Below are 26,055 nucleotides of genomic sequence, written 5' to 3'. Positions count from 1 at the left end.
TTAAGGAATACTTTCCCATTAATTTCTATGGGCCAGGAGGCCCATAGGAAAGAATGGGAAGTTATTCTCAATTTGCGATTCGCAATTTGAAAATCGCAAATTGAGAATAATTTCAAGGGTGCAGGGGTGTCCAAAGGACACCCTGTTGCACCCCTGAAATCAGCATGGGTGCACAAGTGGTGCACATACATGCCCTAAGGGCATGTATGTGCCTCACATTGCAGTTTGAAAAATGCAAAAAAGTGCATTTTTCAAGGAATTCGCAAATTACCACCAACTTGAAGTTGGTGGTAATTTGCGATTCCTTATGGCCAATTTGCATTTTTTTTATGCTTCATACATTGCATTTAAGGAATCGCAACATTTGTGATTCCTTAAATGCAATCGCAAAATAAGGAATCGCAAATTTTGCAATTCCTTATTTTGCACGCAGATTTCTTTGATACATACCATTTTGCACTAATGCGTTTGCAAACGCCGAAATTCTGTGAATTTCAGCTTTTGCAAACGCATTAGTGCTTGATACATATGGCCCAAAGAGCCCATCTCCCACAGCAGCTTGGCCTGCTAGCCAGCAGCCACCAACCGCGGGCCCCCTGCCTCTCATTGGATAACATTGGGCTAACTACCTCTGCACCCGGTGCCCCTGTGCCGCTGAGGGTGTACCAACGGTACCTACCTGATCCTGGGAGACCCCTGAGTCTATGTCCGGAACCTTAACTCTGCCAGACAAGAACTTACCCCAAAGCCGATAATTCACTTTCCTTCCACAGGGTAACATTCACTGATTTCACTTGGAAATTCTTTTAAGTGTAGAGTTTTGAAACTTTAAAATATTCACCTAAAATCAGCTAAACAACGAATTCCGATTTACTCACCTGTTATCAGGAGAGAATCCAGTCCTGCACCTTTTAGCCCAGCACTGAGCCTGAAAAGTAATTTTAACCGTACTTACCAGTAACTTGTATTTCCTTCCATAGGAACCCATTGTCTGGTTTTCACCAGAAAAGTTTGTAAGTGTCGATTTTCACAAACTACAAATATTCCTTAAAAATCGACTGTATGATTTATACACATTCTTTCAACTGTTTACAGGAGATGCACCAGTGCTGAATCCAGGATCCTCCTCTAAGAAAAAGTAACAATAACACTACTTACCTGCTAAGTGTAAATTTCCTCCCATAGGATTATATTGGTGATTCTATGTGAAAAAGTGTCAACTTTTAAAATACAATAACATTCCTTAAAAAATCACTGCTGTAACCAAAACGCTTTTACTCAACTGTTTACAGGAGATGTCCCAGGACTGAATCTAGGATCCAGTCCTGTGGTTAGAAAAGTAATTCATTAAGTAATCAATTGCAATTAACTAGAAATTCCCATTGAACTCAATGTTGCATTGTGTTTGAAATTGTGTTGCCCATTGCAACAACTGTAACTACTGTACTTAAAAGTCTATTGCCTATTTACCAAGTACTTAAATTAGAGTAATTCATTCAGAGAAAGTATATTCTGATACCTTGTTGATTCTAAAATAAAACAATATATTTTGATACAAAACAATTGGCCTAGAGTTCAGTTCTTGAGTGTGCGAGACCATTTGCCTACTGACTGTGTACAACAAATGCTTTACACTGTCCTCTGATACTGCCTTACTGCTCGACCAAGCTACCACTTTAGAGAATAAGGTTAATTTATCTAACTTTAGCCTCTGCCAAACCTCTGGGGACAGTGGACTCTGTACACACTGTACCTTACTTAGGTCCAGTATATATAGAGCCACTTTCTTACAGCACTACTACCACGTTGGCCGAGCCCCATTAATCTCTCCTTGCAACAAGAAATATCTCATGACTGCCTTAAAACTGGCCAAGTTTCACCCTTACTAAAGAAATCTAAAAACAATCTTGAGGATTTAGTGGCAAAATCTTAGCAAGTTGCTTTAACACTCAAATAAAACAGTTTGTTGCAAAAAATAACCTATGCAATGAATACCAATCTGGGTTCAGAGTTTGCCACACCACCAAGGCAGCTGCCCTCATATTGCTTACGGTGTCATCCAACTCAAGGACAATAGAGAGTCCTGCCTTCTTGTCCTAATAGACTTCTTGGCAGCTTTTGATACTGTTGATCATGAAATGCTACTTCAAACCATACAAAACACCTAGGGCTTGATTTAATGGGACAAGTCCTTAAGTGTTTTAAATCTTAACTTGAGAAAAATTTGCAACTGATTAAAGTGACCCTGTCATGCCTTGTTATGTTACTAGGTACTTATAAAGTGCACAGCTACTCCCTGGAGTGTCCCGTCGCTGGGAAAAAAGAAACCAGTAGCACAGCAGAGCAAAAGAAACCAGTAGCAGAGCAGAGCAGTCCTACCCAGGGTATTTGACTCATTGTGAGAAAAGCCAAGTTTTTAGTCCCCATCTAAAGCTGATAAGGTCCTGGGCTTGACGAAGGGCTGGCGGCAAGTTGTTCCAGAGCAGAGAGGCTACCACCTGGAAGGAGCACCCGCCCTGGCGAGAGCGTGTGAACCTAGGAATCCGCGAAAGCAACTGGTTCGAAGATCTCCGGTTTCTGGATGGAACATAGTGTTGACAACTGTTTCTCAAATATAAGGGCCCCATATTGTGGAAGGCCTCATAAGCCAGCACCAGGGCTTTGAAATGTGTCCTCTTCTGTACCGAAAGCCAGTGCAAGGACCTCAGAAGCGGGGTCATGTGAGTCCTGAGGTCCACCATAAGTATAGCTCTAGCCGCTGCATTTTGCACTTCTTGCAAACGGTTAAGAAGATAATCAGGAAGACCCACATAAAGAACATTCACATAATCAAGTCGTCATAGATTCAGAGCCTGAACCACTGTTTTCCTGTGGGAAACTGGGAGTAATGGGAGAAAATTTCTCAACATTTTCAATAGACCAAAACATGTGCCTGACACTGCCTGGACCTGGGACTTAATGGACAAGTCCATATCCATTTTCACCCCGAGATTCTTGACAGTTGAGGCTAAATTTACAGGGGGAGACATTATGTGGCCACCATTCGCGCCACTCTTCCCCTGGAGTATGACTGAAAAAGATGATTTCTGATTTTTCAGAATGGCACAGTAGCTGATTCTGTTTAAACCACTCAAATACTGCTGACAAGAAGAATTAATCTTATTTCCATTCAGGGCCTCGTTCTTGCCGCACATGAACAACAGTTGTGTATCATCGGCATATGATATCACAGTAGCGACACATTGCTCTGCTAAAGGGGCCATGAACACATTAAAAACATTAGGACTCAAGATAGAGCCCTGTGGTACACCTACATTAAGTGGAAGAATAGGGGCCGCAAAAGGAGGAGACCAAACTGTTTGCCTGCGATTATCCAGGTAGGAAGTGAACCACTGGAGAACCGTGCCCCCATACCACATACTTGGAGTCTGTCTAACAGAAGGGCATGGGGCACGGTATCGAAAGCAGCGGAGAGGTCCAACAGTATTAAAACAGCCCTGCCGCCGCTATCAAGTGTGGTTCTAATAGATTCCAAGATTTCTAGCAGGGCGGTTTCAGTACTGAAATTGGCACAGAACCCTGATTGGCTGGGATGTAATACACGATTAGTCTCGACAAAGTCCGAGACAACCTGGTTAACATATTTTTCCAAAACCTTGGTGAAGAAAGGCAATAGCAAAATTGGTCTATAATTGCTAGCTACCGAATGGTTGGCTGAAGGTTTTTTTTTTTGTTTTTTGAAACGCGAGGATTTTCCCATGCTTCCAACTGTCCGGCATCAATCCTTCTGACAAAGAGAGGTTCAAGATCTTGTTGACCGCCGGATTGTAGCTGCCTTTCAAGTGCTCCCACTAAGTTCAGTTCTAGCTCCCACCTTGTCTAGGGACTATGGCATCTCCAATCAGCAAAATGATGATTACACAAAACTACACCTAAAAGTGTCTTTCTCTAACGATATATTCAGACTTGACTTAATATTGGTTAAAATACAAATCTGGATGTGCCAAATTGACATAATTCCTCCTCTCCTCACCACAGGCTCCTCATGCACCTGTCAAACTGAGTGGACAAAATGAACAAAGCTAGGACTTGGATCCACTTCACCATCATTGATAATGCTAAATCCCTAGGTATTACCTTAAACATCAAACGTTATCTCCATAGCCAACTTCCAAATGAAACTCATCCAGGGGATAAAATCCTTTCTTCCTGTAAAGGACTTGAAACGAGTCACCAGACTTGACAAGGGGAAACGCCATCCTTGCTGGTATTCTCAAAACACATTTAGCCACAATTAAATCCTTCCCGCACGCCACAGATTGCCTCGGCTCAGGGGCCGACTTAGCCAACTACATTTTCTCCCATCTGGTTCTCAATGAGCTGGCTACACATTGAGCGAAGATCCTTGTTCCATGTGGCTATCTTAGTCTATTAACACATATACTTGATCAACTACACTATCTGCACAAAAAAGTGAAACTCTGTTGTGGATCATGCCAACTCCAAAGTACAGACTAACTTCTTCTTGCATTTCCTGGCTTCAAGAAAAAACAAACATTAAAACAGTCCTTTTCACATTGTGCATAAAGAATATGGAAATCCACTCCACCCAGAAATCCAGACTTTATCCTGCTTTCCAGCTTTCAACAAACAACTCAGCGAGATAGTCCTCAAGAAGTTATTTCCAGATTCCACACCTACGTAGGGATCAATACCTTTCACCTAGAAGTTTGACTAGATGGCTCTTCTCAGAAATAAAGCAGAATCACCTTTGCATGTTTATTGTATGGCTTGTTTCCCAGTCTAGCATAAGTACATTGTTATTTCTTCTCTTCTTCCCCAATTTGCGGACTTCAAAGATAGATTTTTCCTGCCCTATAACTTCTCCGATGTTATCTTCATGATCTTTCCTGCATTAGCTCATTCCTCTGATTACTGCCGATCATTGTATATTATGTGCAGTCCTACATGTAAAAATGTAAATGCCAGCATTTGTAAAGTGCACAGCTACCTCCGATGGAGGTGTCCCGGAGCTGGGGCCCGTCGGGAAGATTAAGCAAGCTATTGCCCAGTCTCCCATGGGGCTGGGCTAACCTGCCACCGGAGCCGGGGATCGAACCGTGAACCCTGTGGTCCGGAGTCAGACACCCTGGCCGCTGCGCCACACCTCTTTCACAAAGTACTTAGATGCTCTAGGGCCTAGTATACACTACGTAAAAGCCTTCAACTAACAAACAAATAAATAAACCATACAAACTATGATCATTTTTGGTTAACAATTCTAGGCCATAAAAACCTTTGGATCTCTGATTGTAATGGTGATGTAACAAGGACTTTATGCAAATGTTTGCACCTCTAATACTAGATACAAGAAGTCTTACTCGAGTATGAGACCTATTTGGTTATGAATCATTACAGGTTCAAATGGCACGCAAAGCTTTGGTTTTAGGAAATGCTCAATCAATACATTTTTGTATGGTGATTCTGTTTTTTTTCTTGATGTACCATAAGAGTCTGGTAGACCGATTCCTCTCTTAATTACTTTAAATGAACATCAGATAAACATTTGCAGTTGAATTGTTCAAAAACCTTATTGTTATGGTAAGACTTACAATATGCAACTAAAATGTATTTTCCACAACCCTCTTCTTCATCCTGACCTCATCTTACCAAGTGTGATAATTTTAGTGCTTTGCCCTTTCCACTCTGTACACTGGTAGAGGAGTTGGTTAGTAAAAACCCAGACTTCTACTAGACAGACAAAAGGGATTTGGAAGCCAACTGCTCCCTCTGTGCAACACCCAGGCCTGACAAAACCATATCTAAGAGTAAAAAAAATACTTTTTTCCACGTGGACTGAGCAAAGACAAAGAGGAATGGCTTAAAATGTAGACATATTTGAAGAAATCCTGTGGTATCAAAAACAAAAAAACACTGCTATATGTATATGAAAAGGAGACTTTGACCAGTGTTGAGGGCTAAAATACTATCTACTTGACAAGTATAGATCAGATAGCCTGCTAATAAAATAAGAAAACTCTCAAAACTCATTAGAAATTCATGGAAATCTATCCCCAAAGCATTCTTAAGCAGTTTTCAATTTTGAACAAAAATAGAGACAACTCAAGATACAAGCCAAGCAATTTTGAATACTCAATGACTTCTGACAGTCAAGCGCACACAAACACACATATTAAGGTCACAATTGCCATTTCTAAACCAATGAACCAAGAACTAGTTCTTCAAACAGCTAACTGAATCAAAACCTCAGACACTCGGACCACATCTTTACACTACTACCAGATTTAAGTGAAAACCTAAAGCTTCTCTCAAACAAGGCTCAGCTCTTAAAGCTCTCAAGCTGTTGACAACAACCCTCCTACTTAAGAAAAACAGATGATCGAAGAATTCCCTCCCAACGACAATTGTACAGCCAGTTTAGCCAATCTCCCATTGTAAACCAAAATCCTGGAAGATAACATTTTCTAAACAGCTACATTAATCTGTCAAATCACATGGCAGCTACAAGATCAACCAGGGTTTGAATCTAACCTTATAGAGGATCATCTGTCAGCCATTGACAACAATTCTCCAGTAATCTTGAGCCATAAAAAACTGGTGGTGGCTTACAACACAGTATATCATGAAACACTACGAAACTGAATTAAATCTTTGTTTAAAAATAACAGGGCTAGTTCGGATATGGAGACATTCTTTCCTCTTCAATACTAGCAAATCATATACAGAAAGGTACCACACTGGCTCATCTCAATCCATTGCATCCTGATGCAAATTCATCTTTGCATGACAATGAACAGTTTGCAAACCAGGATGTGCAAATCGACTGACTTGAGAATGAATATGCTACTTACCAGTATGCATCTGTTCTTGGCATGTAGGGCTGCTAACATTCATATCTTTAGCATAGATCGCCGCCTAGTGTGGGGTCCGGATGATTGCACATTGTTGTCCTGGAAGAGTCTTCGAAGTATCACGAGATAGGTGGCTCCTCCCCTGGACTACAGTGCGCATGGGCATCGGCTCCATCCCCAGATTGTTTTTAGCCATTGTGGCAGAGATGGAGTGAAATAGTGTAAAGGATGTCCATGCTAATGATGAATGCAAGATAGTATCTGCAGCCGCTACGGGCACCGGGGAGGAGGGAGGGCGATATGAATGTTAGCAGCCCTACATGCCAAGAACAGATGCATACTGGTAAGTAGCATATTCAGTTCGAGGCATGTGGGCTGCTAAATTCATATCTTTAGCATAGAATACATAGCAGTCCCTCCATTAAGGGCGGTTGCCCGTGCCAGCTGCAGAAGCTTGAAAAAGTGTCTTGAGAACAGCCTGTCCTACAGCTGCTTGCTGCTTGGAATGCACGTCCACACAGTAATGTTTTGTAAATGTGTGCGGTGTGGACCATGTGGCTGCTCTGCAAATGTCCTCTAAAGGAATGTTCCCCAGGAAAGCCATGGACGCCCCCAATTTGCGTGTGGAGTGCGCCCTTGGGGGTATTGTTAAAGTGCGCTTAGCTTTTTGATAACAGATTTGGATGCACTTAACAATCCATCTGGCTATTCCCGCTTTGGAAATGGGGTTGCCTTTGTGCTGTGCTGAGAAGGCAACAAAAAGTTGTTGAGTTTTCCTGAAGTGTTGTGTCCTGTCAATGTAGTACATCAACGCCCTCCTAACGTCCAGTGTATGGAGCATTCGTTCAGCTACTGTTTGAGGGTTTTGGAAGAATGCGGGTAGGTCAATAGTTTGGTTGATATGAAACTGTGACACTACCTTAGGAAGGAATTTGGGGTTAGTGCGTAGCACCACCCTGTTAGAATGTATTTGGATGAAAGGCTCTTGGATTGTGAGCGCCTGCAGCTCACTAACACGCCTGAGCGATGTAATAGCAATGAGGAAAGCCACTTTCCATGTTAGAAATTGAATTTCACAGGAGTGCAGTGGCTCGAAGGGTGGACCCATCAGCAAAGTGAGGACCACATTGAGGTTCCACACTGGAGCTGGTGGTGTTCTTGGAGGAATGACTCGCTTCAGTCCCTCCAGGAAGGCTTTAATGGCAGGCACCCTGAAAACAGAGAGGTGCGGTCTATTCTGGAGATAAGCCGCTATGGCGGATAAATGTATCCGAATGGAAGCATAAGCTAGATTGCATTTGTAAAGATGTAACAAATAGCAGATGATGTTAGGGATGGATGCATCTAGCGGGTTGATATTGTTGTCAGTACAGTAAATGGCAAACCGCTTCCACTTTGCTGCATAGCAAGCTCTGGTAGTGGGCTTCCTTGCCTCTCTGATGATGTCCATGCATTCAGGAGGCAGGTTGAGGTAGCCAAACTCTAGGACCTCAGGACCCAGATCGCCAGATTGAGCTGTTGCGGATCTGGATGCTGAATGTCGCCATGGTTCTGCGTCAAGAGGCTGGGGGTGAGATGCAGCCTTTGATGCGGTACCACGGAAAGTTCTAGAAACGTGGTGTACCATGGTTGGCGTGCCCATGTTGGAGCAACCAGGATGAGAGTCATCGAGTGTTGCTTTAGCTTTCTTGCCACCAGCGGAATGAGAGGCGCTGGGGGAAAAGCGTACGCAAATTTGCCTGACCAGTTCATCCATATCGCATTTCCCTGCGATTCCGGGTGAGGGAACCTGGCGGCAAAGCTTTGGCATTTTGCATTTTCCCTTGTGGCAAACAGGTCTATCTCTGGATGACCCCACTGCTGGAAGTACGGGTGGAGTACTGATGGATGTATCTCCCACTCGTGCATTTGATGGCTGTACCTGCTGAGCAGATCCGCCATCTGATTGTCCTTGCCCGGGAGGTGTTCTGCCATGAGGAAGATGTTCCTCTGAATGGCCCACTTCCACATGCTCTGAGCCAGATGAGACAGCTGTGGCGAGTGGGTACCTCCCTGCTTCTGGATGTAGTACATGGCTGTCATGTTGTCCGTCCGGATCAACACGACCTTGTTGCACAGATGTACTTTGAAGGACTTGAGCGCCGTGAAGATTGCCATCAATTCTAGGTAGTTGATATGCAATCGTTGTTGCTGGGTCGACCACAGTCCCTGCACCGTGTAGTGGAGCACATGCGCTCCCTACCCTTGGAGAGATGCGTCCGTCGTTAGGACAATCTGTGGCACAGGCTCTTGGAACGGTCGTCCCTTGCAAAGGTTGTGTGGATTCCACCAATGCAGAGAGTTGTATGCCCGACCGGTCACCAACACTAGGTCTGTCAGTTGTCCTTGAGCCTGTGTCCATTGATTTGCCAAGCATTCCTGGAGGGGGCGCATGTGCAACCTTGCGTGCGGGACTATGAAGATGCAGGAGGCCATCATGCCTATCAACTGCATGAACACTCTCGCTGGCAGGGAGTGTTGCGGTCTGAATCGTTGGATCAGCGACTGAATGCTATTGATTCTGACTGTGTTTGGCTGAGCCATAGCAGTCAGGGTGTTTATTGTCGCGCCCAGATACTGCCGCACATGGGCTGGTTGAAGGTGCGACTTTGGGTAGTTTAGCGAGAACCCCAGGCTGTGAAGGAGTTGAATAGTGTGGAACATGTGTGAGGCGCACTGTCTTTCCGACTTTGCTTGAACGAGCCAGTCGTTGAGGTACGGGTAAACATGTATGTTCTGTCTCCTGAGGTGCGCCGCTACTGCCGCCAGACATTTTGTAAACACTCTGGGGGCAGTAGTCACCCCGAAGGGTAGGACTTTGAACTGGTAGTGCTTGTTGAGAATGGTGAACCTGAGGTATTTTCTGTGGGACGGGTGGAGTGGGATGTGGAAGTAAGCATCCTTGAGGTCTAAGGTTGCTAGGAAGTCCCCTTGGTTTAGAAGGGGAAGGATCTGTTGCAGTGTCAGCATGTGAAAGTGTTCTGACAGTATATACACATGTTGAGAGGGCGTAGATCCAGAATGGGTCTGAGGGATCCGTCCTTTTTCGGGATGAGGAAGTACAGGGAATAGACTCCTGTTCCTTCCTCCTCTACCAGTACGAGCTCGATTGCGCCTTTTTGCAGCATCACCAGTACTTCCTGCTGCAATAAGTGCAAGTGCTCTGCCGACATAGGACGGTGTCTTGGGGGAATGTTGGGGGGAGTGGATATTAACTCTAAACAGTAACCGTACTGGATAAGTTTTCTCACCCACCTGTCCGTGGTGATGGACGTCCAGACCGGCAGGAACTGCTGGAGTCTCCCCCCGACAGGTGTTGGATGGTCGGGGGGGCAGTGACAGGGAGTCACTGTTTGTTTGAGGCAGAGGAACGGGAGTTGTTGTTTCCTCTGCCTCTGCCTTTGGCACTGTTACCTCGGTAACCCCCTCTACCTTGCTTGTGGTACGAGGATTGTGCACCACCTTTTGTGAATTGTGTTTGTTGACCCAATTGGCCTCTGGTAACACCACGCGCACCTGAGCGACGAAAAGTGTTTCCCCTGAATTGTTGAGACTGAAGTGCCCCCATTGATTTAGCCGTCTCATTGTCCTTTTTAATATTTTCCAGGGTGGTGTCAACATCTGGCCCAAACAGTCTGTCCGGATTGACAGGCTGATTGAGTATTGTTGTCTGAATATCGGGCTTAAATCCAGATATGCGAAGCCAAGCCTGTCTTCTTAGCATGACACTGGTGTTAATACCCCTAGCCGCTGTATCAGCCACATCAAGCGCACACTTTATTGCAGCGTTTGAGATGAGTTTTCCCTCTTTTATGAGCATCTCGGCCCCTTCCTTAAACTGATCAGGTAAGTGTTGAAGGAGCTGTTCTAGGGTGTCGTAATGTGCCCTATCATAACGTGCCAATAGTGTCTGTTTGTTTGCTATACACCAGACATTGGCAGCCTGCGCAGCCACCCTCTTGCCGGATGCCTCAAGCACTTTCGACTCCTTGTCGGGGGGAGGAGCTTCACCCGTTGTTTGGGAGTTGGCCCTCTTGCGGGCATTTGCGACCACCAAGGAGTCTAGAGGCAACTGTCCCCGAATATAGGCAGGGTCCCCAGGTGCTGGCCTGTATTTTTTCTCGATACGTGGGTTTACCACTCTCGCTCTTGTAGGTTCTTTAAAGATCTCCGCCGCATGTTTAAGGACACCTTTCAACATAGGAAGTGTTTTGACTGTTCTTTCGGAGACAGAGAAAGTGTCAAAAAGGAAATCCTCTTCCACAGGGTCAGCATGCATGTCTACATTATGATTTGCAGCTGCCCTCTCTATTAAGGCATTGAAAGCTGCTGAATCCTCTGTTGGTGATGTACGTGCCCCAAAACCCTGTGGGTCCTGTATCACCTGATGGCTTCCCTGGTCCCCAGCGTCGTCATATGAGTTCTGTTGTACATCAGGGTCATTGCCAGTAGGGAAGTTGTATTGTTCATCTTGGTCATCATCTGCACCCCCTGATTGGTTGGGGGAAGGTGTTGGACTCCTCCTAGGTGGAGGGATAAGAGGTTCAACAAGGGCAGGTATGTCCTGTGATTGCCTTTTCTTTTTTAGTGGAATAACAAAAGACTCCAGTGGCCGGGAAGTGATCTTTCTCTTGTAAAGTGTCAGTGTCCCTGTGTGTGCATCGATATAATGCTCTGATTCGTCCTCTGACGCTGTTTGTCGAGGCAAATTAGCACTGGGCGTCGAATATTCCGACGTTCCCGAGGTCTTCGGCACCGTTTTGGGTGCAAACGCCTTTGGTGCCACCTTCGGTGGCAGGGTGTAGAGAAGTTTCGTCGACGGTTTGGCAGTTGGCTCCACTTGTTTTGGATCCGACGGCGCAGCCTTCGTCGACGGCACGGCTTTCTTCCGAATCCGTTTGAGGGAGTCGGAGACCTTCTTTGTAAACGAAGCCGAGGGTTTGGTAACCGATGCTTCATGTTCGTCCGCTTGGGAGGATTCCGGCGTGGCAGAGGTAGGCACCGATGAATCCTCGATTCCAACGGTTCGCTGCCCTGTAGCAGTCTTAGGCGCCGACGCCGTTGATGCAGATCCGGCATCTTTGTGCCGAGGAGTAGTGGCTCCGGCTTTTGGATCTTGGCCTTTAGTGATCTTCGCTTCGACCGTATGTTTGGAGGTCGACGCTGCAGCCGTCGAGACGTGATGGACTACCTTCTTCGCGGATGTGTCCTTGGCCACCGTGTGTGGCGCAGGTGACTCGACAGCTTTCTTCGACTGTGGAGGGCCCGAGGGCGACGGAGTCGAAGACGGAGCAGGCTTCGTCATCTTGGACGGGACGTCGGCCATTTTAGACGTCGACGAAGCCGTTTGTTTCGGTTTCGTTTTCGATGGGTTTTCGTCCATTTTAGGTGCCGTCGAGGCTGTAGGTTTCGGTTTCGGTTTAGGCGTGACGCCGGCCATCTTAGATGTTGTCGACTGCAATGGTTTCGGTTTTGATACGCGCAACGACGGCTCCTCCGGTGTATCCGTGTCCGGGCCCGAAGGCGGGGCTGGGGATATCGGTGCAGGGTCGTGGGTAAGGCCGAGTGGCGATCCCGTGACCTGAGCCTGAGTCGAGTAACGTTCGGGGCATAGCTCTTCCTCTGAGCTATCTTCCGCGGCCCCATAGACTTCTTCGTCATCCCCTACCTCATCGACGTATTCAAGGTCTTGGTACTGTCCTTCGATGTATTCCTCTGGATCGGCCTCGACCTCCGTCGATGGTGGCGAAATGTGAAGATGATGGCTTAGGCCCTCTTCTGCGGGGTCGTCGAATATGTCGTCGGGTGCCGGGGCTGCGTGTAAAGCTTCCAGGCGCGCCGCGCGCCGATGCTTGAGTGTTTTCTTTGACCTGAATTTGGAGCAGGCCATGCAGTTGTCCTCGTTGTGATCAGGCGAGAGACATTTATTACAAACTGGATGCACGTCGATGTGTGGGTACTTGGACCCACACACGGGGCAGCGCTTGAACGGACTCCGTTCCATGATGAGTTCGTCGGGGTCTTGCTGCGAGCACAGGGCCTCGATGCGAAGAGTAAAACTCCTCAGAATTCCGACACGAAGAGTCGGACGATGCTCGGGACTGTTCGCAAACAATACCGACGCGAAGAACGAAGGCCTTTTGGCCTTAAGGTAGTAATATTTTTGATTCCGACAAGGAGGCTTCGAAATCACATCCGAACCCAATGGCGGAAAAAAACAATCTGGGGATGGAGCCGATGCCCATGCGCACTGTAGTCCAGGGGAGGAGCCACCTATCTCGTGATACTTCGAAGACTCTTCCAGGACAACAATGTGCAATCATCCGGACCCAACACTAGGCGGCGATCTATGCTAAAGATATGAATTTAGCAGCCCACATGCCTCGAACCTGCCCTTTATTTAGTGATATAACTGATATACAAGCCACATTATAAAATGTATACAAAACCCTGTCTCATGATTTTTAAAGAGGCACGTTGCATTTTAAATCCACCAGCCAAAGGCTGTGAATTGATGGATAGAGAACTGCCAGGGACAATGGACACTCATCCTTGTGTTCGTTTTCCCAGTTTGTCAACATGTTTATTAAAAACAGACCTTGTAGGTTAAAGAGACTTCTTTAAAAAATGCTGACATGGTAGAAGCATGCAGCAGTCCCCTGAGCCACTATCTGCTCTCCCAAAGGCCGTTCAACATGCTTTACAAGGGGGAAGCTGTCCAATGGGGACAGCTTCCTCTTTGCAAGTCAATTACAACCACAACTTAGGGATCAGTAAAGGTTAAACGGTTCGCAACCACAATTGTGGTCATACACTACTGATACATCCCTCTGCAACTCACAAATAGAAGGGTTACGGTCCTTTGATACCCACTGCCATTTGTGATTTGGAAAGAGTTGCAAAATCTCTTTTGAGAGTGGGAACAACATTTTGTTTTTAACTTGCAAAAGTAATTTTCCACATTTCATAAAAAGTAATATGTAGTTGCTAACCATACAAACGTTCGGACAAAAAATACCTCTGCACGTCGGGCCTCTAGTACCTTGTTAGGTAAAATACAGTCCATATGACAAAATCTGGGCTTAGATAGGTTTGCAATTAACTTAAACCTAGCTTTTGGGTGCTGTATTGAATTGATTTGTCTCTCAAAAACTTCGATTAGATGTATTCTGACTTAGGAAATGAGAGATTAAATAAATTAGCAAATGCAAGTCGACTTAGCATCAGCACATGAATCTGAAAAGAAATGTACCTTAAAATCTGGATTCTTCGTCTTGTCAACACAAGGAGAAACAAACATGGGTCTCCCTTCCACCATTTTGCGGTCCATCTGTAGTGCGTTCATTGCACACTTTTCCTCTTTGAATTCCACATATCCATAACCACGGAAGTTGCCACTACTGCTGTACACTGGGCGCACTTCAGAGACTTCCCCGCAACCCTCAAATAGTGCCTTCAGTTTGACCTCCGGGTCTGTCATGTTGTAGGACAGATTGCTGACAAACACAGTAATATTTTCCTTGTTTGAATCATGAACAACTTTTGGCGGCTCTTTTGCCTGTACTGCAAGTTTTGCTTTCTGTTTAATCGGTGCCTCAACTTTTCTAGTTTCGTTCCGTCCAAAAAGTCCCATTTCAGCTTCCATTTCTTCTGCATCATCTTCCCCCACAGCTGTGTCTCCTTCGCCTTTGTGCTTCTTTTTCGGCTTTTCCACTGTTTTTTATTTTTAAAGAAAGAGGTTGTGAGAGATGAACAACATGTGTAAGCCTATAAACCTTAATAATATTTGAAATGCTAAAAAAGTAATGAATCAGCAAGTTGGTGAACTTAAAAATGCTACATGAAAATGTATGCATTGAAGTAAACTATTTATAAATTAAACATTTTCCTTGAAGCAACATGTAGATTAGCATGGTGTTCAAAATGCTCCACTAAATGGAGGTTTGACAAGGAGCAAAGGAGCATTTCTACACAAATGTACACTGGTATAACCCACAAGCTGCTGGATTTCTATAAATATATAAAGTAACCCAGTTTCTACTGTCACCATTCTAGCTCCCTTTGTACGCAAATATAGAAGCATCTAAAATTATAGTAGTGAATCCTGTGGCTGCTGTCTACAGCTGAACTCCAAATGGTTCTCCAATGCAGTACGTTGGTAGACACTTGAAAGGACATTGTTCAAGTACTTTGACATTACTTAATTCAATGCTACATGTATTGTTCATAGCAGCGAGTGTTGGATTAGATATAGTTTCTTGAAAGGTGATTACAGTGTTTTTTTTTCTTTTTAAAAAAAAAAGTAAACATGCAAGGGCATCTAAAGTATTCAAAAGATTTTGTGAGATAGTTCTAACATAACAGAATTATTTATGGGTAGTGATTTGCTGTTCAGGGAAAGTGTGATATTTACAAAATACTACTGTTTCCTACTCTGCCATGAGCATTTTAAACAAACAACTCTATGGGTGTAACCAGATCAAAGCAACAGGCACAATAAGGAACAAGAAGAGAGATAAACTCCTCTTAGGACTCAACTAACCCTTGCCTAGAACAGCTCCTTTATATAGCCTTCTGTTGGAAGTCATTCTTAAACGAAATAATATAAACAAAACTATCTAATTAATAAACTGTCTGGTGGAATGCACACAGAAGAAAATTAAGTTCCAATAGAATGCCTTGCAAGATTAAACTCAGGAGGCAAAATTCATCTTTTGTCACGTTTGGCAATTAATTACAGCATGTATTCTAAACTCAAATAGAATATTTAATTACAACTAAAGTTACTAGGCTTATCAGTGCTGAACAAAGAACATATTTCTACCAGTTTTAACCTTGCTTTCTCCAAAATTTTGGTACCCTGTTGCTGCACCAGAATACCTTAATGAAAGTTAAATTGTTTTTATTTTCAACTGGTCTACTTTTATTACCCTCACATGAAAAGCAGTTGCCAGTATTACTCATGCAACTCTGTTCAAGTAACAAAAGGCTACTTACTTGTGATTTATGAGAATTTCAAATCAATTCATAAGAGTCAAAATACTTAAAGGATCCCAAAGCTCTCCAACCCGAAACAATGCTCATTTCTGTAGGAAATGACCTTTCTATGTAGGCCTGCCCCCTTCCCCGACCCCCAAAGTATGTGTACAACTGACTAATACTGGATTGGCTGTTTTAACTTACTTATAAGTCCTTGTATATGGTACACGAAGATGTACCCAGGACTGGTAAGTGAAATGTCACTAGTGGACTGGAGCACTTAATTGAGCCACGGCTGTAGGGACCAGGGGAAATGTGACTCTAGGCATGCCACTGCAGCCTACTTGGGCAGCCTTAAACCTGCCAACTTGACATGTCATAATAAATACTTTTGCCAGGTCAACTTCTTCCTTTTAAATATTAATACATCTCTCCTAGGAAGGCCTTGGTAGCGCACCAGGCAGGGTGCTTAACATTAAGAGAAAAAAAAGGTATGGCTTAATATGCCTTAAAAGTGAAAACACAAAACTGCAGTTTTCACAGTAGCACAGCCGATGGTCCCATGACTAACATGGAGTCCACTAGCCACCATTGCTAAATGCCAACTTCCACTTGGGTCCACAAAAGATATCACTCTAAGGTACCAAATGAATCCTTATATTAAACCGGACTCATTTCTGTGACCAGATTTAAGGTAAAACTTTTTAATTGCCCAAATCTTTGGTAGCCTTTCCTGTTTATCTACAGCAGTTGTCAAATGAGACAACATGCTGCCCCCTCCCCCCCGATAGGAATTGTGAAGCGCTTCTAGAAACAGGGAACAAGGAGACTAGCTAAAGAGAGGAGGTGTGACCTCCTCCAGCTGAATGACAGGTGGTGGCCGCAGATGGTCCAGCTTCAAAAGGTTTAACACCTCAGTTAAGCAAAAGGCGATCACAACTTTGCCTGCCTGCTTCTTTGTGGATAAAGCGATACCAAAGGGGATGATAGATGGAGAGCTTGAGCAAATCAAACACTCACCCCAGTCAACTGATCTGGGTTTAATCCATCACCATTCTTTAGCTCACTCCACCACCCCAGTTCAGACATGGCCATATGCAAATCAGTCTGACCCTGTGCCTCATGGGAACAGTCCAGCCCGAACTGCCAAGCCATGTCTTCCCTGGACCGGAAACAAGCATCCTGGGACCGGTTTCTGGCTAATAAGCCGTCATCAGCCAGGCTAGCTTGAATCCAGTGGCAAAGTGAGCAAGGGACCCAAAGTGTGCGTTTTGCTTCTTTGTGGAGGCATACAGGTTGCCAGAGAGGGAAAACCCAATGCAGAACCAGTTTTCCTGAAGGAGTGGAACATTATGATGAATACACCCCAGTGGTGTGCACCATCTTGGTTTAGAGTAGAGAGTGGTATCCTGGGATCGTTTGGTACCCAACCCAAGTGGTAAGGGTTGCCTCATGGGAATCATCGCCCCACTGACTAACGGGCCCTCCCCTTCCCCCAATGAGAAAATGGCATAAAAGTGGCACCTCAGATCCTCAATCCTCAGATCACTACTGGACTGGAAGAAGAAACGAAAAACTGACATGCTGCGCCCTTGACCCAGCAAAAAGAGGCTGCACCTGCTGCATCGAGGGACCCGCGAAGAGAACTGTGCCTGCTATGCCCACAAATGGAAAGGAGCTTCACTTGCGCCCGGACAGGTGAGGTGGCTAGCCTCCCTTTAAGCTTCATGGTCACCAAAAGCTGAGGAATCTGTGCCTGTCAAAAGCCAGCTGCCTGGACGCTAGCCCACCGCTGGACAAAGAGGTACCTGATGGACAACCAAGTACGGAACTTGCTGAGGAGTTCCCAAGGCTGTGGGACCCATAGTCAAAGTGGAACTCTGATGCCCCAAAGAAAAGGATGTGCATACCTGTAAGCAACCGCTGAACTTGCTGTAACTGGGAAACCAGCTGACCAGTGGCAACTGGGCCTGCAATGGACTCCCCTGCTGCAATGTGGACAGCGAGTCCTGAGACTGGAGATGAACCCATATGTTTGTGGATCCCAGCGTGACCCCACGAAAGCTCACTGCATCTCTTCAGCATCCCTCAGCATCTTGGGACTGTATCCTTCACCTTTAGCATCAGTTTGGACCTTAACCCAGGTCCCCAAAAGGCAATGTCTTCTAAATAATTTTTTTAAAAAGGCGCTGGGAACATCAGTGTCACTTTTTACACCTTTTTTTAAAATTGCCTTGTCGGGACCTGTATTTCGTCAGGTGTGTTCATATTTCTGATCAGCTCTGCCCCTGTAGACAGGAGGCGGTACTGCAGTCTTAAACACAAAACATTTAAACACACTTTCCTTACCAGGAGCACATACAAGCAGCAGAAAGGACAGATATTTAAAAAAAAGAAAAGATGCATTATCCTGTGTTTATCCACATATTTTTCATGCCAATTAACATTTTTCTACATATTAAAATACAACTTTATTTATATGAAGTAATAAGTCTAGACTTTTTAAGTCTGAATATTGTTAGTGATTTTATAAATATTGCTAAAAGCAATTTGGGTCAGTTTCTCATCCCAGAGTACTACGCAATTGCCATTTGATTCCTAACTTAAGCTTATCTCATGGAACGTTGCAGGGATTTCCTCAAAACTAACAGATGAGGCATGGGTACACTATGTAAAGATGTTTGATATTATGGGTGTACAAGAAACTTGGAGTAAGGAGAATGTGACTCTGGATGGGTATTGCTCTTTTAATGTTCAAGCACTACCATCACCAGCTGGGAGGGTAAAGGGAGGCCTAGTGACTTTCATTTCTGTTCAATATGAGTCACTAAAGATTGAACACATAATAGACTCTCCCTGGTACCAGCTCATCTTGATTTCTAACTGAGTTGATGCCACTGTGTTATTGATTCATTGGTATTAAAACATTTTCGATCCTAAAAAAATGTGGGGTTATCTACACCCTTAAAGAGGAAATTGACAAAGTGGCGGAGAGATGCTTCTCTCTGTGTATAATTTGGGTGGGCGACTTTAATTGCACAATATGTCAACGTAGTAAGTATGTAGGATTGTAGATACCGCAGATCAACCCTTGGCCCACTTTAAGCACACTCCACAGGGTGTAGCATTAAATACCATAATTGTAGTAAATGATTTAGGAACAATAGACACCCTGGCTAGCACGCCTTCAGTCCAGTTTCCAAACTATCAGGGCGGAGGGAGAGATAGAACAATTGATTTCATGCTGATATCTAACAAGCATGCATATCTTGTAGATAGCTTTTTGGTTGAATTAAATCTGTCCAGCGACCACAACCCTCTTACAGCTTACATTATCGTCAACGCACAGAAGGGCGGGGGTAATGCTTAGGGAGTTAGGATGAAGTGGGGTTCAATTGATCCCGTAAAATTTGAGGAAGAAGTTATCAAAACAAACCTAAGTAAAATCATGACATGTTTAAATTATGATTCACACCCAGATGCCATCATACGTTGCTTTGAATTAATCTGTGAGGATGTGGCCAAAATCTGACCAAATCGGTGAAGAGTTGGGAAATCTCGAAAACAAGATGGTTCAAATGCAGAATGCTCCAAGGCGCATAAAGATGTGAAGAAAGCCTTGCTTGCAGTTCCCCGTGAAAGGGCGTAAATTAAGACAGTCCTATAGAAATGCGATAAAACGTAGAAAGGAAGAGCTGAGAAAACTAGCCTGGGATGATCTTGAAAGAGCAAGTGCTCTAAAGGACTCCAAGAGCTTCTGGGAAGTAATAATTCGCCCTCTTTTCTCTAGCGACTCATGGAGCATGGACTCTACTATATCAGGGGAAGCCTGGGAGTCTCATTTCTCAAGTATATTTAATCCAAAGGGCATCACATCAAAAGTACATAGAGATGAGACAGTTACTAACATACAATCAGCACATCAACTTAGCTCATCCCTGTCCTTAAGTGAGGTTGAGGAGGCCCTGGTAAAGGGCACCTCGTCAAAAGCACCAGGACCAGGTGGGTTGCCACTGGACTTATTAAAAAGAGTCCACAATTTTGGGCCTCCCACTCGTTAATTGTTTTTAAATCATTAATAGCGGGCCGTATTCCATCTTCATGGAGAAATGGAGTGGCCGCTCCGATTTCTTTGAAAGGTGACAGGAACGACCCTACATGTTATAGGCCAATCTCCTTAATTGATGCTACGTGCAAAGTTCCTGGGAGAGTAATTTTGGCACGTCTGGAATCCTGGGCCATACTTCTGGAATTATTTTTAATATGCAATATGGTTTTAGAAAGGGGATGGGAACCAGCCAACAGTGCCTCAACCTAGCCATGATTATGGGCAAGTACATGAAGGCTAGGGAGGGATCGATCCACTTGGACTTCATGGACTTGTCCAGTGCATTTGATACTGTGAGCCGGGGAAGTTGTGGACGCTGATGGAAAACATGGGATTTGAAGAACCCCTTATTACTGCGTAGGCTACATGCATCCACCACCATAGCTATCAGCTTTGACCCAGGGGGAAGAGAAGACTAAACCTACAGGGCTGCATTCTGGCTCCATATTAATTTTTAATATATACAAATGGACTGGAACAATTCTTGTTAAAGCAGAAATTGGACTTCCCAAGGATAGAGGACAAATAGGTCCCATTACTGTCTTACGCTGATGACACAGTTTTGATGACCTTGACGGCCAATAGCCTCCAAAAATGTTTGAATGCTTTGACAGAATATATAAACATATTAAATACATTTTCGCAAAATCATACATTATGGTATGTGGCCCCAACCAAACCAAAAAAAAGGACATTTATGGTAAAAGAGAAAATTTAAAAAGTGTCAAATTTTACTTACTTGGGGAACGTTTTTAATAATAAACTAACCTGGGAAAATGTAATTGTGGCCAGGGTCCAACAAACCAGTCGTACTATAGAGGGGCGCTTTCATTTTTGCTTGTATGCTTGGTCACAAGCCAGTAACTGAAATGATAACTTTATATAAACTAAAATGCATTGGCAGCAACAACATATGGGTCAGAACTATGGGGTTTCGACAACATCACAGAGCTAACGAAAACTGAAAATAAGTTTTTGAGAGACTTGGTGGGTCTCCCAGTCTCTACCCCCTTGAAACCACTGCTTCAAGATATGGGCCGTCGTGCAATTAAAGATATTGTCACTCTTCGACCGCTTTTATATTGGATGCGATTGAGAAGGACACCGGAATTGGTACATTATGCTGCAGTCCTGGACGAACTTATCACCCTGAACAAGATGTCAAGAATCACCTGGCTGGGCAACCTAAGGGACCTGATCACCAACTTGGGGTTAAGTGAATCATGGTTGTCCCAGTCACCACCCCCGAAAGAAACAATTAAAAAAATATATTGGGAATGGGTTCAAGCCAAGGAGCTCGAGAAATCCAATTGGGGAGTTTTAACTGACCATTTCTTAGAGAATAAGCCGGTGAGGAAGTTTGAATCCTTTCTCGATGTTATTAAAACACCTAGAGACAGAACTTTGTTTTTAAAATTCAGACATGGAACACTTCCCCTGAACACTTTTACTAGGCGTTGGAAGTCATCTACGTCTAACCATTCAAGTTGCCCTGGCTGTTCAAACCCTAATGAGTCCTTAGCCCACTTCTTATTTGCCTGTAGAGCATATAGCGGACCCAGGAGAAGGTGGTTAAAGCCAGTATGCAGAGAACTGGGAGTCAGGCACCAAGTGACGGCACTCCGGATATTGACAACGGACACAACATCTATGATGGTTTTTTGCGGAGTAGCCACATTCTTGGGAAAGGCCTGGCAGATACGTTCAAGACTCACAAAATTGAGAACGGGGTAGGAAACTGTGTACTACATACCCACTAGAATATTTCTGATTCTCTGTTCTCTGTTCTAGGACCTTACTTAATCTACTTTTTTAAACTTTATATTGTCTCCATTTGCTCTTGAAAAGATCTCACCTTTTTAAAGTTTTTATACCTCTTTTTAATAATGAATTGTATGTACTTTTATGATAAAGTTTGTTTTTATCGAATAAAGTATTACAACATAAACTAAAATGTTTATCTGTAGCCACCTTTGGTGCAGGTGTATGGGGTTACCATAAAAGTTCCCAGATTCAGATTTTAGAGACTACATTTTTAAAGAGGTTACCCATGATCCCCTGCAGCTCTCCTACACTTTTTTGCCACTCTGAGGTAGGTCTGGATTTCGTGAAAGATAGGATAAACATTGCCCCACTGATTTTATGGGCCAAAATCTGGACTTCTGACGACCTATTGTTTTCAAGGAGTATCCTCAGAGATTGCATGAGCCTTGATGTACGAGTTACCTTCGGTAAGGATGTATCTGGTAGAGACAATTCTAGCCGCAGATTTCTTAACGTAGAATTATCCCCAGGTGTAAGATTGGAACCGGAAATTTTTCTTTGCCACAGCATCACTGCACCGGGGGGTGGTACCACAAGACTCTGCCATGACGTCGTCCGCGGGCGTGACGTCAGCAAGGTCACATAAGCCCCACCCCGGCGCGCCAACAGCAGTTTTCTTCGGAGAACTTTTCAGCGCCACAGCGCGAAGCCATCACAAACAAAAATTGTGAGATATGGGAACAGTGTGCGAAAAAAATCGGCAAAAAAGTAAGGGAAGAAACGAAAGGTGAGGAACAGAACAATCCGGAGGAGTGGCAGGCACTATGGTACCAAAAGTCATAGAAGGAAAGAGCAGAGCACAGCTAGAGCTAAGCAACCCTGCAAGCAAATACGACAGCCTCCCTGGAGGCAGAAAGCACGTGAAAAGCATCACAGCAGGCGAAGTGGTCCGCATCCACAGTCCAGAAGCAGTGAAGGACAACAAGGCCAGAACAGAAGAGTAACGACAATTTACCCCAAGACAACACGAGCAAGGAGAGGGCATCGCCTGTAAAAAGCTAAGGGCCGAGACACAGCCAGGGGACCCCAACTCAGAGGACTGCAGAGGAGACAGAAAGCGCAAGCAATGAAAAGGAAGAAGAGCAGGAGTAGACCCCATACTGGAAGACCAGGGTGCAGGGATGCAGAAGTACCCATGAAGTCACCAACCTATCACCAGAAAGGAAGGAGCGGATCAAACAACAAAACAAAGCATCCCACTAGGGATGAAGTGAGGGAGAGAACTCGCAGAAGACAAAACCACCCAGAGGAAGGCGAGTGCAGGAGACTGTTGCAGGGATTCTGCTCCTACACAGAACTGCGCATAGAGACCCAGGACCTCAGTGAATTGTGGTGGATCAAAAACGTCACCTCAGGACCTAGAAACCCTAACCGACTAGCATCAGTGTCACATTAGCTCTTCGTCCTATAGCAAAAGAACCAATGATTAGACAACCCAGAACATGCGACTTAGGTTATACTCAGGAATGGTGGGAAGCAAGAACACACTTTCGTTTGATATTCTCATACCAGTCCACAACAGGAGTAAAAAGAGACACAGGAAAGGTTAAAATATGTATTTTAACGACGTGCTCTAAGATGCAGTACCTTTGCTAACATAAGCAGACATATGATTAGAAATAATACGATCAGCATTGTTACAATTCCATTAAACACAAAAGGAGAAATCATATTACAATGATGGTGAAAACAGGTCTTATAGTGCCTAGTGTAACACCCTCCCTAGCTAGGAACTGTTTTATAAAAGATAGAAGGTCTCTTAGGCTTGTGTGGGGGACCCCATACCTCCAAGATCAGCAGGAGTAAATCACATCAGGATCTGCAAAAGCGCTCTGTCTCTCTGGAAAAATGGAATTCTTCCAAGTGCCTGAAATCATGCCTGCAGAGCAATATTAAAGGCGCCAGAATCGCCGTTGGCTGCAGCTGCCTGTATGTTATGTCTAAAACGTGAGCCGATCAGCCCGAACAACAGCTACCTTGTTATGATAACCTTGGAGGCTTTAGCACTCACTGTGCAGATTAGGGCTGCGATGTAAGTCTAGGGATGTCGAAAGCAAGCCATTCTCATGTGAAGCATTTCACGCAGCCTAACTTTCAACAACAGCTATATGCAGTGTTGTGTGCAATAAGCAGGAAAAGGTAAAATGCGTTTAAACTTCTAGTAAGCCTATGCTAACATAACGATGTGCGCAACAAGGCCCAGCTCTCACTACAAGACCAAGCTAAGGGTCCTCGCAGACGGGGGAGGAAGGGCGGGTGGTGAAGGAATCTGCGGCTAGAATCGTCTCTACCAGATACATCGTTACAGAAGGTAAGTAACTTGTACATCTGATAGAGACTACTAGCCGCAGATTCCTTAACGTAGAATAGATACTGTAGCCATACCCAGAAGGGAGGAGGGCCTCCGAGAGAGCCTCCCAGCAGGAAGAAACACAGGACCCCCGCAGGGGATGTGTAATGGGGACAAGCAGAAGGAAGCAATGACAAGGCGAAGGGAGGCCAGGATACCCCAAGCCCATCCCAGACACCAGGGACATCCGCCAGAAAGCCCTGGAGGGACACACAGCAGCAGAGGAGTACTGAGGAAGAAAAGAATCACCCCAAAATCCTAGGAGAAGAGTCAGAAATGGAGGCAAACCCCTCCACAGGAGAGCACACACAGTGAAGGGGACAGCTGGACCGGCCTCAGCCTCAAGTCAGCAGACAAGGCAGGAATGGCTCCACAGCCAAGAAAGGCGGGCGTGAGAAGACGTAGTCTTGCAAGGCTCCAGCAGAACAAGAGGCTGGAGCACAAGGACCTACGCCAAGGCCCCCGGCCATGGACCAGAAAGAGCAGGCGTCGGAAAATACAATGATGCCGAGCACCCAGAGCAAGCCGAGCGCAAGACGAAGGCAAAGGCCAGGGAAATCCAGAACAACCCCTAAGGGAGACCATTCCGGCCATAAACCGACCCACGAAAGAAGCGGGACCAGCCAGAAGAGAAGAGGAGAATAAATAGGACGGACTAAGCAGTCAACCAGAACACAGGAAAACAACAGGAAACCTATCCCCCCCTGGAACACCAGATAGAGGACCAGGCCGAAACGCCGGACAAAAAAGGGCGGAAACACCACAGCACAATGCCGTAGACGGCATGCCAAAGCTGGTCCAGCGATTCAGCGGATACTGAAATGACAGAACCTGGAGCAGCACAAGCTACGCCCGACAAGTGCAAAGAAACCGCACCAGCGGTATACAGCAATGCCAGGAAATGCGAGGAACCCGCAAAGGGGAGTCCACACCCTCCCAGTGTATGACAGAGCTATACAATAACTAACAGTACCCCACTAAGGGTAAGACACGTCCCAAAGAAAACATGGGAACCACTCTTAGGGAAAAAATCCTGCATCAGAGGACAAGAACATAAGGACCTGCGTTAAGAACCACAGACGGCTTAACAAACAGGCAAAAAATACACACTTGCCAAAAAGGCTGAACCAGCAGCCAACAGAAGAGAGGGGCCAACCAAGGGACCCCGAAGACACGTAAAGCCACACAGAACCTATAAACGGCCCACTCAAACACCAGATTCCAGGAAGCAGGTGGGATAACGTCTCCCAGCAAGCCCCGGAGGATCAACAAGGCAGCCTACGGAGGGGGAGGAGGGCGGAGCCTCGCAAGGAGATGCTGAATGGCGGAGTCCGCATGAGTGTTAAACAAAAGGACCCGATCAAAGAGCAGGTCAACTAGACGCTCCCTAATATTCTCAGGCAAAACAGCATCCCGCAGCCAAGCATGGCGACGGACTGTCACAGAAGTGGCCATAGCACAGCCAAGAGCATAGGCAACATCCAAGGCCGCACTGAGAATGAACGCTGCCAACTCCCGACCATCAAACGCATGGTGCCGTAGATCAGCGCGGGCACCCTCATGGGAGATATGACAAAGAAGGGACTCCACAGAAACCCACAGTCTGAAAGTAGCCCTAGCCAACACACACAGAGTGTTGAGCGCCCGCAAGGCAGCACTGGATAAAGTGAAGATGTTACACCCCCATGAATCCAAACGCCAGGCCCCCCCGAGACGGAGGAAACAACACCACAGGCAAGGACGGAAAGGCAGTCCGCAGAAGAGAGCCAAGAGTATAAGAGTGGAAGGAAAGGCAGACTGGGTCGTGCGGAGCAGTACGGTGGTGATGCAGGAGAGGCTGAGGCACCGGATCACCCTTGGCAGGACGCACCCAAACTCCCAGA

At 45.2% G+C, this 26,055-nt stretch overlaps 1 protein-coding gene across 1 annotated transcript in view; it reads right to left on the bottom strand.

Moving 5' to 3' along the window:
• The window catches only part of SART3 (spliceosome associated factor 3, U4/U6 recycling protein), a 542,493-nt gene that overhangs the window by 155,086 nt on the left and 361,352 nt on the right, over positions 1-26,055 (bottom strand). The window contains exon 16 of the mRNA XM_078667411.1: positions 14,164-14,624. Coding sequence (XP_078523537.1) covers positions 14,164-14,624 — 461 coding nt within the window. The remainder of the gene's footprint in view (positions 1-14,163; positions 14,625-26,055) is intronic.

This window comes from Lissotriton helveticus, chromosome 11 (genome assembly GCF_964261635.1).
Source record: "Lissotriton helveticus chromosome 11, aLisHel1.1, whole genome shotgun sequence".
Lineage (NCBI taxonomy): Eukaryota > Metazoa > Chordata > Amphibia > Caudata > Salamandridae > Lissotriton > Lissotriton helveticus.
The sequence above is the reverse complement of the archived record's forward strand: the minus strand, read 5'-3'. Positions and strand labels throughout refer to the sequence as shown.